The sequence below is a fragment of the Trachemys scripta genome, chromosome 6 (assembly GCF_013100865.1).
Source record: "Trachemys scripta elegans isolate TJP31775 chromosome 6, CAS_Tse_1.0, whole genome shotgun sequence".
In the NCBI taxonomy this organism is placed as follows: domain Eukaryota; kingdom Metazoa; phylum Chordata; order Testudines; family Emydidae; genus Trachemys; species Trachemys scripta.
Window position 1 is genome coordinate 77,574,534 of NC_048303.1, and position 18,120 is coordinate 77,592,653.

An 18,120-nucleotide genomic window follows, 5' to 3' on the forward strand; every position below is an offset into this window, starting at 1 on the left:
CATGCATGAAAAATTGCATTGATGCATTTATTTGTCTGAAAGCAAGGACTATTCGTGAGAAATGACCAAGCTAGCCAACTTAAGTGAATATACCTGATGAGTATAGGGGGCCAGCACATAGGTAGTAGTGCTTATGTAGTGGTATCACCTACAACGTTTTGCTTTGCTATAGTACAAACTACAGGGCTATCTTAAGTCCTGAAGAAGCTGCAAAATCCCAGCTGCCACACTGTATACCCAGCTCTGAAGAGTATCCTTATAGTAACTTTTAAATAGTCAAAAGCAGCTGAGACTGTTTTATTTACTTTTCACATAGCAGCTCTCTGTGTATCCATATAGCTTCTTTTGAAGGTTTTAAAGTGCCCTTTTTTTCACTTAAAAAACCCACCTGAATATTGCCTACAATAAAATAGGGTTTTTTTCAAGTGACAGTGAATCTTCAAAAGCAACAACTGAGCAAATTCAAAGTGGCAGCCACAAGTAGATTTTGTAGCAGAATTTTATGACTCCTGCATGACAGTGTCTTGTGGGAGCATTCACCACATTTTATGGTGTGGATATTTTGTCCTTTGGATGTAGTTCCCTGAGTCATTCCATTGCTATTATTTGAAATAAAAGGTACTGCAACCAAAACTCTGTGAATTTTTGAAATTGTAATTATACATTAAACTTCTGCTCAGAATATTTTAACAATAAATCTCACTTATTAGTTAGCTAAATGCAAGTAGTCAACAATAAACAAACAAATGTGTAATGAGAACAAGTTCAATGCAGAATTACACTGTGATTTACTAGCTTTGTTATGTAAGCTCATGATGGTCTTCTCATTCATTAGTGGGAGAAATGCAGTTTGTTTGTTGTGGAGGCCAAAAGTATAAATGGGTTCAAAATAGAATTAGGTAAGTTTATGGAGGATAGGTCCATCAATGGCTATTAGCCATGATGGTCTGGGATGCAGCCTCATGCTCTGGGTGTCTTTAGCCTCTGACTGCCAGAAACTGGGAGTGAATGTCAGAGGATGGATCATTGAGTGATTGCCTGTTCTGTTCATTCCCTCTGAAGCACCTATCATTGGCCACTGTTGAGAGACAGAATACTGAGCTAGATGGAGCTTTGGTTTGACCCAGTATGGCCATTCTTATGTTCTTAACCATTTTGAAAACCATTTATTATGCTGTTTTCTTAAAATATTTTTTTTTATTTTTTAATACCTTCAAAATTCAGCATGGGAATAAATCATGACAATGACCACCCATCCTGTGCAGATGGTCTCCATATAATGTCTGGAGAATGGATTAAAGGACAGAATCTTGGTGATGTTTCATGGTCTCGGTGCAGCAGGGAAGATCTAGAAAGATTCCTCAGGTAATTCAGTCAAGAAATAGCATTGCTTAAAGTAATTCTTTGGCTTTAGTTGATCTAAGTTTCAGATATGCCAAATACTTAATACCCTCTACCAGCTTCTGTATGAGGTTAAAAAGGAAATACTGTTAATAATAGCTGCATATTAACCACCAAAAAGCCACCTTATCAACTAAAGAAAATACATTAACAAAGATATGGGGCAAAAATACGCATGAGGAAGATTATGTGTTTAAAATGACATCTGTATTGATTTCTATTTTGCACATAACATATTACAGATTACATCATGTCCTATGTTGTCATTCAATAACAAATAACATGGGGAAATAATTTTATTTTAATAGAAATATTTTATGAGTTCTCTACTTGAAAATAAGATACATGGAATCATACCAAAATAGGACACCTACATTGTGCCCATGCATTGTATAAGGAATAATTCTCAAGAATAACTCTCTTCAATTGATAGATATGCCTACTGACAATTTACTAATTATAACTGAGCAGTCCTTAGAAGGTCTGTATTGGAGCTGGCACTGGAATGATAGAGATTGAAGAACAATCTGTAGATGTGCCCATTTAGAACTCAAGTCTAATGGAGGTCCATATATTTTTATCTCTCTTTTTTTTAAATTTTGTGTGAAAACTTAGTGCTAACTGAAATCTTGGTACTTGAAAAACACTGACATATTTAAAATCTGGGTGAAAAAAAGTGAGCTCCATAAATATTTATTAAAAACCATGTAATATTTAAACAATTAAATTATCTAATACTTACACTAAAATGTTTCCCAAGTATTTTCCTGAAATCCTTATAGCTGCTTGTAATCCATAAACTGTTTTGCCTTTCTGTAAATATACAACAGCAAAAGAAAGAACTTTGTTAAACTAACAGGTCTAAATATCAGCAAAATGCTGCTTAAGATCTGTTAATCCTTTTTTATAGCAATTGCATATGTTCTATGTCAACAAAATAGCCAACCTTTATTAATATTATTCAACATGTTATGAATTTCTGCTTATTGGCAGGTCAAAGGCCAGTAACTGTTTGCTACAGACAAATCCCCAAAGCCTCAATTCTGTGATTATTCCCTCCAAACTGCCAGGAATGACGTACACTGCAGATGAACAGTGTCAGATTCTCTTTGGACCTATGGCTTCATTTTGTCAAGAAATGCAGGTAAGGATTGTTGTTTACTTTAGAACAGAGTTATTTTTTCAGTGACAGCATGAAAGAGAAAATTACTGATTTGTAACCGGTTTTACGCTTTGCATGTTAAAGTCAATATGGGCATGTTTGATTTATTGCTTCGGCCCTGCTATAGTGGTGCTGGATTGGAGCTTTAATGTGCACCATTATCATGCTGCTTTCAGTATAAAAATAGAAAAATACATTCAGTGAAGTCATGGACCCTCTGAAATAAATGACCTCACTGCACATTAAGTGATGGGGCCATTGTCTGGCTTCTTGGAAAAGGTGTATTTCCCCTTTAAGGGCTAGGGAGCCAGAGTGTTACTTGCAGCTTCATACCAGATCAGTGTGGGGATGCTGCCCCATCCCTTCCCCTCCACCCCTAGGTGGCTAGAAGAGAAGGGGGATTACTTATGTCCATGCTGGTGCAGGAAAAGATGGAGCAGCACCCACTCTCCCATCCATGGAAGCAGTTAAAATACCAGATTTTGTCATGATCCACTGTGGGCCTCACTGTAGCTGCTCCTTTCCAAGGGGTCTGGGCAGGAATTTTTTTCTTTTCCACTTCTTTCTGCAGCCAGTACAATTTATCTCTCATTAAACTACAATTTATGGGCCAGACTGTCAAATGTATGTATGTGTAGTTGCATGATACCTTTGTGCCCTCCTAATTTTCCTGTCCCTTTACTGTGGGTAAGTAAATCAGGAATGTTATCCTAATGAAACCAGGTGAAGTTAGATGGGCAATTAATTACCTGCAAGCTGCATATACTCCCCAAGGTGCTTTGCCAAGCTGTCTCTCAGGCTGTCTTTAGTGCTCCTTGGTACTTTCAGGAACACCAACAATTAAGTCAAGTTTATTATCCTGATGCTAATTTGACTGTCTTCTTGCAAATAGGGTATTTACTTCCCTGGACTTGTCCTCTGTTAATTTCTGATATTTAGTTTTGAATGCCCCATGTTCCATCTGTTCTAGGGTTTTTTATTTGTGAAAGTATATAGTCAAGTTAAACAACTATACGCCTAAGAAATTTATTCTGTCAGGCGGAGAATAAATGTTACTAGTGATATGTGCAGCTGCTAAAAAGAACTGAACCACAACTAACAATGCATTTCTTCTAAGATCTGACTACCCATACATTTGATTAAGCAGAAGTTACCGTAATCACATTATATGGTAATATTAGATATACCAATCTCATCTCCCTCATTGCCAAGGTTCCAGTACACAATCTCTCTGATAATCCTGTGAGACAAGGGAGAGATTCCATGTACTTCCCCCCACCTGGTCTCGCTTGCCTACAATACATGCCACAGCAGAGTACTAACAACACCTACCCTGCAGAGTTATCTCTGGGAGCTACTAAGTTGGCCCACATTCCTGTTCCTTGAATGGTCCTAATCTTTATGTTGAAGATTTTTTTTTTAACCCTGTGAACATGCTTTAAGTTGAAGGCTGTAATTTATGTAGTCTGAGAAGAGTAGCCTAAAGCCTTTCAAGAACAAAGTGTCTGTGTATCTTTCAGTGTAAGATTTATACTGTCACTGTGATTATCTTGTAAAACTGCCAAGTTTGCTTTTATGCCCACTGTGCTTCAAGTAAGAATCAATTAGTTCCTAGCATTCTTTTGAATAACAGAAAGTAAGATAATGGTTCATGAGTAGAACCTGATAATTGAGTACAATTGTAGAACTGCAAAATATTGGCCTTGAAGATTAAAGTCCAGGATGTGAATGCTATCTAGTCAACTTCACTAAAGCAATTCTTGTCATAACACAGCTGTGATCTTTATAGAGAATGAATAGAGTGGTTGTATAGCATGGCAACTTTTAAGAAAGTCCAAGGGAAAGGTCATGATGAAAAGAGCAAAAGTTATAGAAATATTATATTCCTGTCTACATATCTATCCTTATCTCCACCACTACTGTTCCCGCTATCTCCACTCTGCACAAGCATGGCTCTTAGCTGCTCTTTTTGTCTTTCTTGCATAGTCCCAACTTTTATCCTTCTGCCCAGGTGTTCATATGACTGGAATGGCTTTCCACTTGACATACACAAATATCCCTCACTCTTTTTTCCTTTAAAAACCTCCAGAAAAGCCAACTGTTCTGTGAAATGTTCCAGTCCCAGTGACCCCTGTTTCTGTATTTGTTATGTTGTTCATTGTGTAATATATAAGGTTTTGCTGTTAGAATGGATGCCTCATAAGTCCTTTCGGAAGGGGAAATCTCTGTTTAGTTTGGCATAGCTTTTTTGTTGTACATTGCTGTGTACTATTGCATTATATAAATAGTAAATTAATGTATACTGTAGTTTATAAAAATCAAGTGTCACCAGTATTATTTTATATCCTGAGATAAATCTTATTTCCTATTGTTAGTCCAAATAATTTTAATTTCTCTTGTACTGTGATAATGATATACTGGAGAGGGAACATACTGTGTTAGAGCTAAACTTTATAATCATAACTTCATTGTCCAAGTTGGGAAAAAGAGAAAGTTTTACCCCTAGAAGAGTGAAGTTCTGACTCAAAGTTCAGTGCTCTGGTTTGTGTTTCACTACGGTGTTGTTGCTGAGCTCCAGCCTTCTATTAGCCTCCCTTGCAATGATGGTTTAACTGGCAGCACTTAAAGTTCCCAGTGAAAGTGTTCAGCTGTTTCTCGTGATTTGCCCCCACACACGTAAAAATCTTAAAATGTCAGAAAAGTCTTGTGGTTTTGTTTTAAAAAATTCTGACTGCATTACTTCAGTGATAAAAGTACAGTACAACTGTAAATATGAGTAAATCTTTCACTTTTGTGCAGAGTAGAGCATATGACTTGAAGGCTTAGAAAAGATGGTCTGACAAAGAGACAGTGACACACAAACTTTCCAGTGTAAAACTTTAATCCTGATTGTTCTTTCAACTTACATAAGTTAAATCAAATGTCAGCAGGAAATATCAGGATTTATTTAACCAAAGGAACTTTGTCACCTGAAAGAGGCTAAAGCATATTGTTGTTAAAGGGTTTTCGTTCTGCATATTTGTGCTGAATACTTCATATTTATTGTATGCAAAAACAAAAGTAAAAATAGCTAAAAATGCACAGTTTAGATATCAAAACTACATTGAGATCATTTGTAAGATATTAATGAAATGTATAATGATGCTGGGAAATCATGAAATACAGCAGGGAATTAAATAAACATAGCTAATTATTTCCAGTGCAGCTACTAAACCATCTGAAGTAGTTAAATAGCTTTTGAAGCACCTACAAAGTATCTAATGAAGATACTAAATATTTTAAAACAAGCACAATAGTTACACTTTTTCAATGTCACACCTAATTCCTTGTGGGTCGAACAGACCATGTGTAACCATGCTATAGACTTTAGGTTAGATGCATTCTTCCAGAAGATATTAACAGACTTTAGATCAGTTTAAAAAAATCAGTTTGCTTTTTTGTTGTAGTGTATATTTTATATGGCTCTTGGGCTTCTATATAAAGTATTTCACACATAATATCTCATCTGTGTATCCACAATCCTCTATTACATCTCTCGTCTTCTCTGTGCTATTAGTCCTCTATGTAACCCGAGTCAATATTACACCATCATTGTCACCATTTGAAACAGGGCCGGCTCCAGCGATCGGCGGCGGCAGTTCAGCGGCAGGTCCTTTACTCCTAGAGGGAGTGAGAGACCTGTCGCCCCTGAATTGCCGCAAGTGCCGCCCCTCTCCCTTGGCCACCCCAGGCACCTGCTTGTTAAGCTGGTGCCTGGAGCCAGCCTTGATTTGAAAAGATCCTAAATTATCTATTTCCTCGCAATCTCTGAAGGTGTTGTTTCTCTTTGTGTTCTAGTCTGATGTACAGCATGGACTTCACTGATTAATAAATCAATAATAATAATCTGCGGTCATAGCAAGTGCACATAAGTATGCAAGTATATTCTTATATACTTACAGTTTGCTTCAGATTCTGAGATTAACATGATGTAACTTATGCAGCATCAAGATTGTTTGATGAACAATAAAAAATGACCTTTGTGTTAACTGAGGTAAAATAAGACCAGACATCAAAAGAGAATTCAAATGGATAAGTTTTAATGTAATGGAAAGGTCAGTTTTCCTAGGCCTTTTCAAGAGCCAAGTACATAAATTGGTATCCTACCGAAAGTAGTTGACAGCTGTACCCTACTCATCCTATCAGTGCAGGTATTGCCCAGTAGCTCCCCAAAAAAGACATTTCACAAACTATGGATAATTTTGCTATAGAAGGGTGCAGTTTTGTTAAATAAACATAAATGACATAAATGAAAGGGGGTGGGAAAGTAATATAATCCTTGAAGGAGAAGGTGCCTGTATCCTTTTAGGCCGATCATGCTAAGCCACCCTTTGTCCTAACTGACAGATGCCATCTGATAACCTGTCCAGCTCACCCAGGCCCACACTCCTCCCTGTCAAGGGAATTAGAATCATCACTGAGTGAGACCCCAGAAAGGTTTTCTGGGTGAGTCTCTCAGCCCCAACAACAATGATTGAAAATTTTGGGAGCAATATGCCCATCCCTGCCCAAACAGATAAATTCATGCCACTGTAAAGACTCCACGGGACCCCAAAGTTGCAACATGACTTATTGAAATATAAAATTCTGGCATGGCCCAAACAGAAAAGAAAGTGCAATGGTTAGTCCTCATAACAACAACATCCAATTTGGTCATTAATAAACACACAATATTCCAAGGAAAGGACCGACTGATTTTCTTAGGCTCTTTCCCCCTCCCCGCCCCTCACCCCAAGTGCATAGGTGGGAAGGGAAATCCTGCTGTAAGTAGGAAGAGAGCCTGAATAGTGTTTTTCTCCTCCCACAGCTCAGCCTTAAAAAATGGAAAGGGGAGGGTAAAGCTCCCTCCCAGCCACTTAGAGCCAGAGTAGTAATCAGTGATACAACCTGACACTAAATAGGTTACAATTGGTTCAGTTGGGCCAGGAACCCCTAGTATTCTTCAAGGTGAAACCCCAGCAAACTCAACCCAGCTCATCACTACCCCACTGCTTGTAAGTTTGTCTGGAGGGGTGGTGGTCTAAGAAGGTAAGAACATACCAAAGGTCCATCTAGCCCAGTATTCTGTCTTCCGACAATGGCCAGGGGGAATGAACAAAATTGGGAATCATCAGGTGATCCATCCTCTGTTGCCCATTCTCAGCTTCTGGCACACAGAGGCTAGGGACACCATCCCTGCCCATCCTGGCTAATAGCCATTGGTGGACCTGTCCTCCATGTACTTACCTAGCTCTTTTTTGAACCTGTTATAGTCTTGGCCTTCACAACATCCTCTGGCAAGGAGTTCCACAGGTTGACTTTGCATTGTGTGAAAAAATACTTCCTTTTGTTTGTTTTAAACCTGCTGCCTGTTAATTTCATTTGGTGGCCCCTAATTCTTGTGTTATGAGAAAGGAGTAAATAACACTTCCTTATTTATTTTCTCCACACCAGTCATGATTGTATATACCTCTATCGTATCCCTCCTTAGTCATCTCTTTTCCAAGCCAAAAAGTCCCAGTCTTATTAATCTCTCCTTATATAGCAGCTGTTCCATACCCCTAATAATTTTTGTTGCCCTTTTCTGAACCTTTTCCAAGTCCATTTTTTTTTGAGATGGGGCGACCACATCTGCATGCAGTATTCAAGATGTGGGCGTACCATGGATTTATATAGAGGCAATATGATATTTTCTGTCTTATTATCTATCTCTTTCTTAATGATTCCCAACATTCTGTTCATTTTTTTGACTGCCACTGCACATTGAGTGGATGTTTTCAGAGAACTATCCACAATGACTCCAAGATCTCTTCCTTGAGTAGTAACAGCTAATTTAGACCTCATCATTTTATATGAATAGTTGAGATTATGTTTTCCAATGTGCATTACTTTGCATTTATCAACACTAAATTTCATCTGCCATTTTGTTGTCCAGTCATCCAGCTTTGAGAGATCCTTTTGTAGCTCTTCACAGTCTGCCTGGGACTTAACTATCTTGAGTAGTTTTGTATCATCCACAAATTTTGCCACTTCACTGTTTACACTTTTTTCCAGATCATTTATGAATATGTTGAATAGGTCTGATCCCAGAACAGATCCCTGGGGGACACCACTATTTACCTCTCTCCATTCTGAAAACTGATAATTTATTCTTACCCTTTGTTTCCTATCTTTTAACCCAGGGGTCGGCAACGTTTCAGAAGTGGTGTGCCGAGTTTTCATTTATTCACTCTAATTTAAGGTTTCGCGTGCCAGTCATACATTTTAACATTTTTAGAAGGTCTCTCTCTATAAGTCTATATTATATAACTAAATGTAAAGTAAACAAGGTTTTTAAAATGTTTAAGAAGCTTCATTTAAAATTAAATTAAAATGCTGATCTTATCAGTTTAGTGCAGTGGTTCTTAACCTGGGGTGCACGCACCCCCTGGGGGTGTGAGATGCCCTTTCTGGGGGTTTGAGACATGCAAGATTTTTTTAGAAGGTAAATCATCAAAAAAACAAATTAAGCACAGGCACATAAGTACAACTACTTTGTTTCATCAAACCTATGTATTTATTACCATTATATATGTTTTAACGATTACTTTAATATACAAACAAAGTTTTTAAGTTTTCAAGTTTTTAAGCTAATTGTAGTGTAATTTTTGATAAGGGCTGCAGAGCGCTGGGACCAGCCCAGGAGCAGAGCCCTGGGCTGGCTGCTGGTACCCCAGGCCGGCAGGAGGGCTGAGCAGGGCTGGAGGCCCAGACTCTGGCTGGCAGGGGGCCAGGTGGCTGGAACCCCAGACCAGCAGTGAGGTGAGCGGGTCCAGCGGCTGCTATCCCAGGCCGGCAGCAGGCTGAGCGGGGCCGATGGCTGGGACTCTGGCTAGCAAGGGGCCGGTGGCCGGAACCCCAGACCGACAACGGGCTGAGTGGCTCAGCCTGCTACCAGTCTGGGGTTCCGTCCACTGGCTCCTGCCAGCCGGGGTCCTGGCCGCCGGCCCCGCTCAGCCGCTGCTGGCCAGGGGTTTCATTCACTCAGGCCGGCAGCCAGGGCCGGCGCAATCCATTAGGCGACCTAGGCGGTCGCCTAGGGTGCTACAATTTGGGGGGTGGCGACCGCTGCGGTATTTCGGTGGCGGGACCTTCTGCTGACTCTGTGGGGGGCGGCATTTCGGGGCGGGACCTTCCACCGCCTAGGGCGGCAGAAAAGCTGGCGGCGCTCCTGCCGGCAGCGGACTGAGCGGGGCCGGCAGCTGGGACCCCGGCTGGCAGCAGCGTGCCACTAAAAATCAGCTCACGTGCTGCAAGTTGCCGACCCCTGTTTTAACCAGTTACCAATCCATGAGAGAACCTTCTCTCTTATCCCATGACTGCTTACTTTGCTTAAGAGCCTTTGGTGAGGGACCTTGTCAAAGGCTTTCTGAAAATCTAAATATATCTATATATATTTATATCACTATATCACTATATCCACGGGATCCTCCGTGTCCACATGCTTGTTGACCCCCTCAAAGAATTCTAGTAGATTGGTGAGGCATGATTTCCCTTTACAATATGCTTGAGCTGAAGTTAGAGAGACTACTCTTGTAACTTGCACGGAATTTAGGTATCTATTCATTAGCAGATGCAACATTACCAATTTGTGTTAACATTTCTGTCAGTTAAATTCAGAGTGACCGATGTTTTTTTTGGTATTCAGATCTATTAAGATGTTTATAATACCATCACATAATTGTGTGGGTTTGTGCATTTTAAAAAAACTTTGATTTTCTTAATCTAATTTAAATAAATCTGTATATGAAACTAAATGCTTTTCTAGTGTGGCTGCCAAAGGCACTAATACTCTACCTACCTTTTAATAAGTAGGTAAGAATAAGAGAGAAATTGTTTGATTTAAAATCTGGGCCAATTTCTAAAGAAGTGGCTGATGAGAGACTGGTCTTGGTAGCTGATATCAGGCATAGAGCTAAAAAAGTCATCCATGTGGCTTTAATAACAGGAGATCACCTGACATCTTTGGTGAAGCATAGTGGGCAGGAGAGACAATTTATAGGTTTTCTGCCAATATTAGCCATTATCGGAGGCCTGCATGTTCTTGGGTTGGTCAGTTCATATGGGCCTTTGATGAAGGCTCAAAGGTGGAGTTAAATATCAGAGTCATCTTAATGTATCCTAATTCCCAGTGAGAATACATCAAACTTTTTATGTGTGTGTTCTTTTTCTCTAATGTAAATGTGCTTAGTAATTTGTTTACCTCTTATTAAAAATGTAGTGAAAAGGGAGGAAGTGAACCTAGGAGATAGTTGACTTTAGGTGCAATGGCCATCTAAATTGGTTACATCCTCTCTCTCTAGGGTAAGTTTAGGTGGTGGGGGTTATGGGCCACAGGCTATTTACAAAGGTATTTAGGTGCCTAGAGGCAGGTAGACATCTAGTGATGTCTGAATAGGCACCTAACTGCCATTGACTTACAAGCTGCTTAGTTGTTTTTGTAACTAGAAACCCATCTGCATATTTAGGCACCAAAAGACCTATGTAAATTTGGTCATACATCTTTTATGATTGGAAGTCAATCGTTTATGATTTATGGTCAATTGCAGCCAGCTTTGCATTCCTATGTATTTGAAGTTCTTTGGGTACAAGTTGAAAGTTAAAAGGGGTAAAAATACTCTCTAAAAGGGAAGGACTTTTGATTTTGTATCTTGAAATCTTGGAGAACTGTTTCCTCAAATGTAGTCATTTAGGTATGTGGATCCAGGATATAAAATTCAAATAAGGCTCTTATCTGAGCTATGAATAGGAAGTCTTGTTTTGATTTTATTGTTATTGTCAGTTTACCTATATCCTTGCTCCAGTGAGGTTGAACTGAGCTCACTATTCCCTTTTCTCCCATTTCTTATTTGGAATAGGACTACAACAGTAGAAGGCCTGATGGATGCCTTATCTTCAGGAATTGGCCTGGAAGGCTTGTTCCTAACTTTAATGCTTCCCTTACAGTTATGGGCTTAAAAAAAAAGTTTGCTTAAAACCTAGTTTTAGAAATGCAAAGTTAGTTTTTCTCTTTGGACCTTAAACCATAAAACAAATGACATTGTGATGTGTAAATATTTAGGCTAGGGCCAGCTCTAACATTTTTTTTAGAGTTTTTATGAGATATTTATAAACATATGATGCCTTATTAGGTCAATTTCTTCCTAGGTGTAAGTCCATTGGCAATACTCCAGGGATGAATTTGGCTCATTGTCATTCTGACCTTTGTTTCTGTACAATTCTCTGACCTACAGAAATAAATCTCTTCATTTTGTAAGATGTTACTACTGACAAATTTACATACAAGAAACACATTGACATTTTCAGGTAGTCCTATGCCCTGGCCCAGATACAAACATTTATTAAATGATATTTCCCTTACAATGAAGTTTTTTCAGGTACCATTTTATTTAGAAAACATAATATAAACACATTTTTCATGCATCATATCAAAGACCAGAAACTATTATTCAATTTTGCCAGAATAATAAAGAATTTAAGACAGACAGACCACATCTTGTCTTCTAGTGACCTGGATTCTGAGAAACTGGTGCTGATCTGTTTCTTTTATCCCCCTGTCTCTCCTGATCCTTCTTGCCCCTGCACTGTCCATATTTTGTGGGCATCAGATTGCCTTCAAGCAGTGATCCAGCCACAGCTGGCCCTGTTCGCTTCCATCTGGTTTTCAGGTAAGGGAGGGTAACAAAATAGGGGGGGAGGGGAAGGAAGTCTCAATTCTGAACTTGATTCCTCTCTCTTGAGGATAAGACAGCCTTGCAATTTCTCTGTAGGGACAAATAGAAGAGGCTTTCGGGAGCCATTGAGGAATTACAATAGGCAGCAATGTTCATGGCTGGACTTCCTTTCAGGGAAAAATAAAAACTGTCCTCTCCTGAACCCAGAGGATGGGCTGAAGGACCAACTGTTCTTTCCATCTATAACATCTAAAATTTTATGACCCCTTAGTGAAAAACCATTATAATTTGCCTTGTCATCTTATTTGATATCCGTTCTATGTGAATACCAGATTGAGTTGAGTGTTGAGTTGCTTCCAGGGGAGAGAAGATTATGAAGGAATGGAAGTACATCAGGAAGCAGGAACCATTGGGATGGAGTGAACAGGGAACATTTGAGGAAGTCATCAGGGAGCTTAATGGTGTCTGAAGAAATGTTTTCTATATTATTCGAGCAATAGCAGAAGTTTTACAAATATTCACATGGGTTTTGAAAACTCACTTCAGTCTTGACTATGCTAGAAAATTCATATTTGATTTAAGGGTGAACTGCAAAGCTAAAATTAAAATTGACATAAGCATTTATGAGCTGAATGCCCTATTGACCAGACTAAGTAGAAAAATAAATTTTACTTAACCTAAAAATTCCTTTTTATTTTCATCTGTGACGACTTCCTGGCACATTCTGGTTTGTTGGAGAGCCACCAAAATAGATCATTCTTTGAGATTGTCACTGCAGTAGTATGGTGTTCTAAAATGATTCAAACTAGGAAGTATTAGATGAATTTTACAATTCAGGAAAAGCTATTTAAATGTGCTTACTAACTTGCCTCACACATTCTGTTGAGGTGGTGATTCAGTGCACTAATCTTTCAATTTTCATTTAGCTTTTCAGTTTTACACCTTTAAGTCAAGTCTATTATACTTCATCTCAAAGCCCTGTAGTGAACATAATTCACAAGTTATATACACACACACACTCACAACCTAACACTTCACTGATTTCTAAAGCGTACGTTCATTTCTAATGACAGTGCTAGTTTTCTTTCCTTTCAATGCTTGAATGAGTGGTAAAATAATAATGGAATAAACTATTAGCTCTCTTAATTCTTAAGAAGCTCTGAGTTTTGTGGAGAAAGAAGTATATCACTATGCCCCCTATGCCTACCTGTTTTTTGTCCATATGCACTATGGGGCCCCAACCTGTAGGTCAAATATCTGAGCTGTGCGCTGGTGGGTGGAAACAGAGTACTCATTTCAGACTGTGGCTGTAGCATACCATCCACAGCTACCTCTAAGTCAGTCAATCAATATAGTGGTAGATCCCCTTTGCCTATCAAAGCACTTCCTGTGTCAGTTTGGCAACATTGAAGGGTTGTGACTCTGTACACAGGGTCCTGGAATCTGTCACCCACTCCACAGCACAACTGGACTTGTTCCACTGTGTCCGTGTCCAAGGGGGGTGCATCCAGGATTTGCTGCATACTATATCCACAATTTTTGTTGATGTTTAACTCTGTACATACTTCAGTATCACCAAACCAGCACCTGCCTGCTGAAATTAACATATATACAGTCATTTAAGTCCTCTGTCCTTAGCAATGTATGTTTGTTTTTCAGCATGTTATATGCACTGGGTTGTGGTGTAAGGTAGAAGGTGAGAAGGAGTGCAAAACTAAACTGGATCCGCCAATGGATGGAACAGACTGTGACACTGGAAAGGTATGACCACTGATTTTCCTATTGTAACTAACGGAAGTAATGCAGCAATTAATTTATTGTGATTGTAACCCTTCTGCCAGGCCAAGTTGATAGCAGCAAGGGCCGGGTTCAGTACATAGGGGTCCCTTCCCAACAGCGTGACACAGAACCAGCTCGAGCCCCCACCCAGTGACCTGGGAAAATCTTACACAAACCCCTAGGCGCCTCGAAGAGGCAATATTTCCCCTCTCGCAAGCACAGAGCCTCGGTGTAGCAGAAAATGTTTAATAACATGAGGTAAACGACATAGCATTAAATTGGGAAAACACCACAACTAGAGTTCATAGACCAAACCATGAGCGAAGACCCACCCCAGCAAATTGGGCCGTGTCCTCTCCCGTTGGTTCTTGAAACCAGCGACCCAAGAATCACCAAAGTCCCAAAAGTCCACCGATCCCAAAGTCTCTTGGGTCCAGCAACCCAAGAATCACAAAAGTCCCAAAAGTCCGACAACCCCCCAAAGTCTCTGTCTCTGATCAGTGCAGCCCCAGAGTTCAAAAGGGGGGGGGGTGAGCAGGGTGTTAAGGGGCACCTTACGTGATCCAAGGCCAACCCGGCTGCTTCTCCGTGGGGTTCCACCGCAGCCTTACCACGAACTGCTCCACTCCACCCGCAGTCCCACTCCTGCCATCCCACGAACTGCTCTGGCAGCTGCTCCGCTCCGCTCCGCTCACCGACCTGTGAGCCGCTCCGCTCACCGACCTGTGAGCCACGCCGCGCCGCTCCGCTCACCGACCTGTGAGCCGCGCCGCTCCGCTCCGCTCACCGACCTGTGAGCCACACTGCTCCGCTCCGCTCACCGACCTGTGAGCCGCACTGCTCCGCTCCGCTCACCGACCTGTGAGCCGCACTGCTCCGCTCCGCTCCGCTCCAGCCGTCCCTTGGGCAGCTCCCACAAGGCTCTGCTCTGCTAGCTGCTCCTCCAGCCGCTCCGCTCGCCCCCGCTAAGCTAAGTTAGCTTAGCAATATAGCTTCAGGCTCCCCCACTAGTTAACACAGCCTCAGTGATCTCAGCTCTTAAATAGCTTTAGCTCTTTTGTGATTTCAGCTCTTAGTGATTTCAGCTCTTAGTGATTTTAGCTAGTAGTAGGGGAGCCCCAATGCTGGTGCACTATTGGCCCAGAGTAAATTCAGCTCAGCAGTCTGTAACTAGACTCCTAAGGGAATCAAAGTCAGCTCTGACATTCAACAGTGGAGAGAGGAGGAGGTGCAATTGGTGTTTCAGGCCCACAAAAGGGACCCACACCACCAGGTACCAATACCTGCCCCCAACCTCTCTCAATTCACTGGGTTTTGTAACCCATGCCCCTTGACAAGCAAATGCTACTTAGGTAATGGTGAATGACTCACTCAGTCCTTCTGTCATACACCAGTTCCACTGGCCTTGATTCACAGAATCAGGGTAACAAAACTTTATTCTTCCTGCCCCAATAACAGAGAAACTGGGGATCCCACACCAGCCAAAGTAACCACTTTGAGTTGCTGTTGTTTCCTGCCAGGCGAGTGGGTGTGCCTATGCAAACAAGATCAGCCCCTGGAGTTCTTTTCCACACTCGCCATAATTCACCACCAGATGTCAGGGTAGAGCTCATCCTGACTCTGCTTACATGATTAAATTTTGAAAATTGTTTCTGAAAAATTGCGCACACATTACTTTTAAATATGAGATGAATCATTTTAATTTGTAAATTTTAGGAAATACAGTATATAACTAGATATTTCTGGGAATAACTGTTATTAATATAACATTACCATAGTGTACAATAGGGATATCACTGTATATGCAAATACACTTCATAGTCTTAGCATGTCTTTATGGGTTTCTCACAACAGTTCAAAATATAAATAAATCAATGTCACTATACAAATGAATTTCACTATAGAAAAAAATCTAATAGGAACACTATCCAGTTCTGTGGTCTTTATACAAACTATATAATAACGGTAGGGTCGTTATTGAATATTTTAACATAAATTACCAGGCTCAACACCTAAACACTATTTTGACTGGCAATAGGTAATTGAGTGTCATTTATGTTTAACATAAAGGGAAAATATAAAATATATCAGTGAATAATTTTTAGATTTTTCCCTAGCATTAAGGTCTCAGGTTTTCAAATAAACAGATTTGATCATCTATACACCCCTATTTACTGTGTACACCTGAAACAAAATATAATTATACTGAAGATATAACAGTTTTAGAAAGGGGATTAATAGACGTTTGAAAGAGTCCATTACAGTTACTGTTTATTCTGATTAACACCAGAAAAATAGTTTTTTTCTATATACAATGTGAATATTTTGGGGATGGGGAGAATACACATATGCATTTGCCTAATTAAATAGTTATTTGTGTAGATCAGAATCTTGCTTGTGTGTGGGGAAAGGATATTTATCCCTATTAAAAGTGAAACATCTCTAACTTAACCAAACCAAAATATGTTTTCACATTTTCACTATTTTTATTTAAAGCTAATTCTGCTTTTTGTAATACATTTTGTAAATGGAATGTCTTTGTTTCAGTACTTTATTTGTAAGCAGAAATATGAATTTTCAGACACTCACAAACACTACTTACTAAAATTAATCTCATGCAAAGAAACAGTACAGAATTACTATATACAAATTACTACAGAAGAGGTTTATTTCAAAGAAGTTTTAAAGTGTCACAGCACCTAAAAGAGTGACAGATTTCCTAAAGAACTCATCAACAAAGAAATGAAATGGTCACTTAAAGTGAGACTTCTGTTAAATGTCCATCCACAGCTTTTATGCTTCGGAGGGCCTCTGCCAAATGTGTGCTATCACAATAAATGGAGGTCAAGTGTGTAAGCTAACTCTCTTTTTAGAAAAAAAGTAATAAACAGCACAGAAACATTCATATATCTTGCTCTTCTCATGGTTTTACACTGCCAGCCCCCGTACAGTCTCCCTAAGGGATAATTTGCTCTTTGAATCATAAAACATTGAGCCAAGGACAGTTTTTCATCATCTAAAAACCAAACAAAACCATAAACAGAATAAGATATTCAGATAATATCAGTGGTGTACATTGGGAACAAGCCATTATTTATTTTCGTTCCATTGGAATAATGAAGTTGTGTCACCCTAATGATACTGGCAAACTAGACTTGTGTAGCCTATTTAATATTTTAAAACAACTACTATTTCTTGCTAAAGGTAGCATTCTTTACTGAGGAAAGAGAAATATATGTATAAATCCATCATGCGTTGAGAGGAGAGAGCCTTAAGGCTATATTATAAGTGGTGCAGGGTCAGCTATACTAACGTTGGCTGACAGTTTCCATTGTAAGACCTTGTTTTCTGTTGCTTATAACTTTGCCAACCTTTAACTGTTCAGGCTGACATTTTCCATGGTAGGTGTCTACCTCATGTTAAATACTTTTGGAAAATTTCAGCAAAAATGGTTTAGCCAGTTCTCAGAACAAAATACATTGTTTTGTCTTTGTTAAAAGAATCCTTGCAACTATTTAACTGATAAGCCTCTATTCTTTGAAACAAGGAATTTAAATTTGTCAGAGGGGTCACTTGAAACAGGGAATTACAATTTGTCAGAGGGGTCATTGGTACCAGGGATGTGCTATTGCCATCCTCATCAAAATAGGCTCAAATTTGGTCAAACTATGTGCCTCTAAAAATCCCAGATCTCATATGCTCAGTAGAGATTTGTTAGCATTTAGCAGCTAAATTCTCTCTGTACTGAGCATGCTGCAAGGGCTGAGCAGGACATTCCCAGCAATTCCTTCTTCGAACAGCCAGGGGCTGTGATAGCACTGGACAGTGAAACTGAGAGAAAAGATAGGATTCAGAGTAGCAGCCGTGTTAGTCCGTATCCACAAAAAGAACAGGAGTACTTGTGGCACCTTAGAGACTAACAAATTTATTAGAGCATAAGCTTTCGTGGACTACAGCCCACTTCTTCGGATGCTGTAGTCCACGAAAGCTTATGCTCTAATAAATTTGTTAGTCTCTAAGGTGCCACAAGTACTCCTGTTCTTTTTT

At 39.7% G+C, this 18,120-nt stretch overlaps 1 protein-coding gene across 1 annotated transcript in view; it reads left to right on the plus strand.

Annotated features, from left to right (window-relative positions):
- Nucleotides 1-18,120, plus strand: part of ADAMTS19 (ADAM metallopeptidase with thrombospondin type 1 motif 19) — a 266,472-nt gene that overhangs the window by 164,359 nt on the left and 83,993 nt on the right. Inside the window, exons 9-11 of the mRNA XM_034773246.1 lie at nucleotides 1,225-1,365; nucleotides 2,395-2,545; nucleotides 13,954-14,055. Of these exons, the coding sequence (XP_034629137.1) occupies nucleotides 1,225-1,365; nucleotides 2,395-2,545; nucleotides 13,954-14,055 (394 nt within the window). The remainder of the gene's footprint in view (nucleotides 1-1,224; nucleotides 1,366-2,394; nucleotides 2,546-13,953; nucleotides 14,056-18,120) is intronic.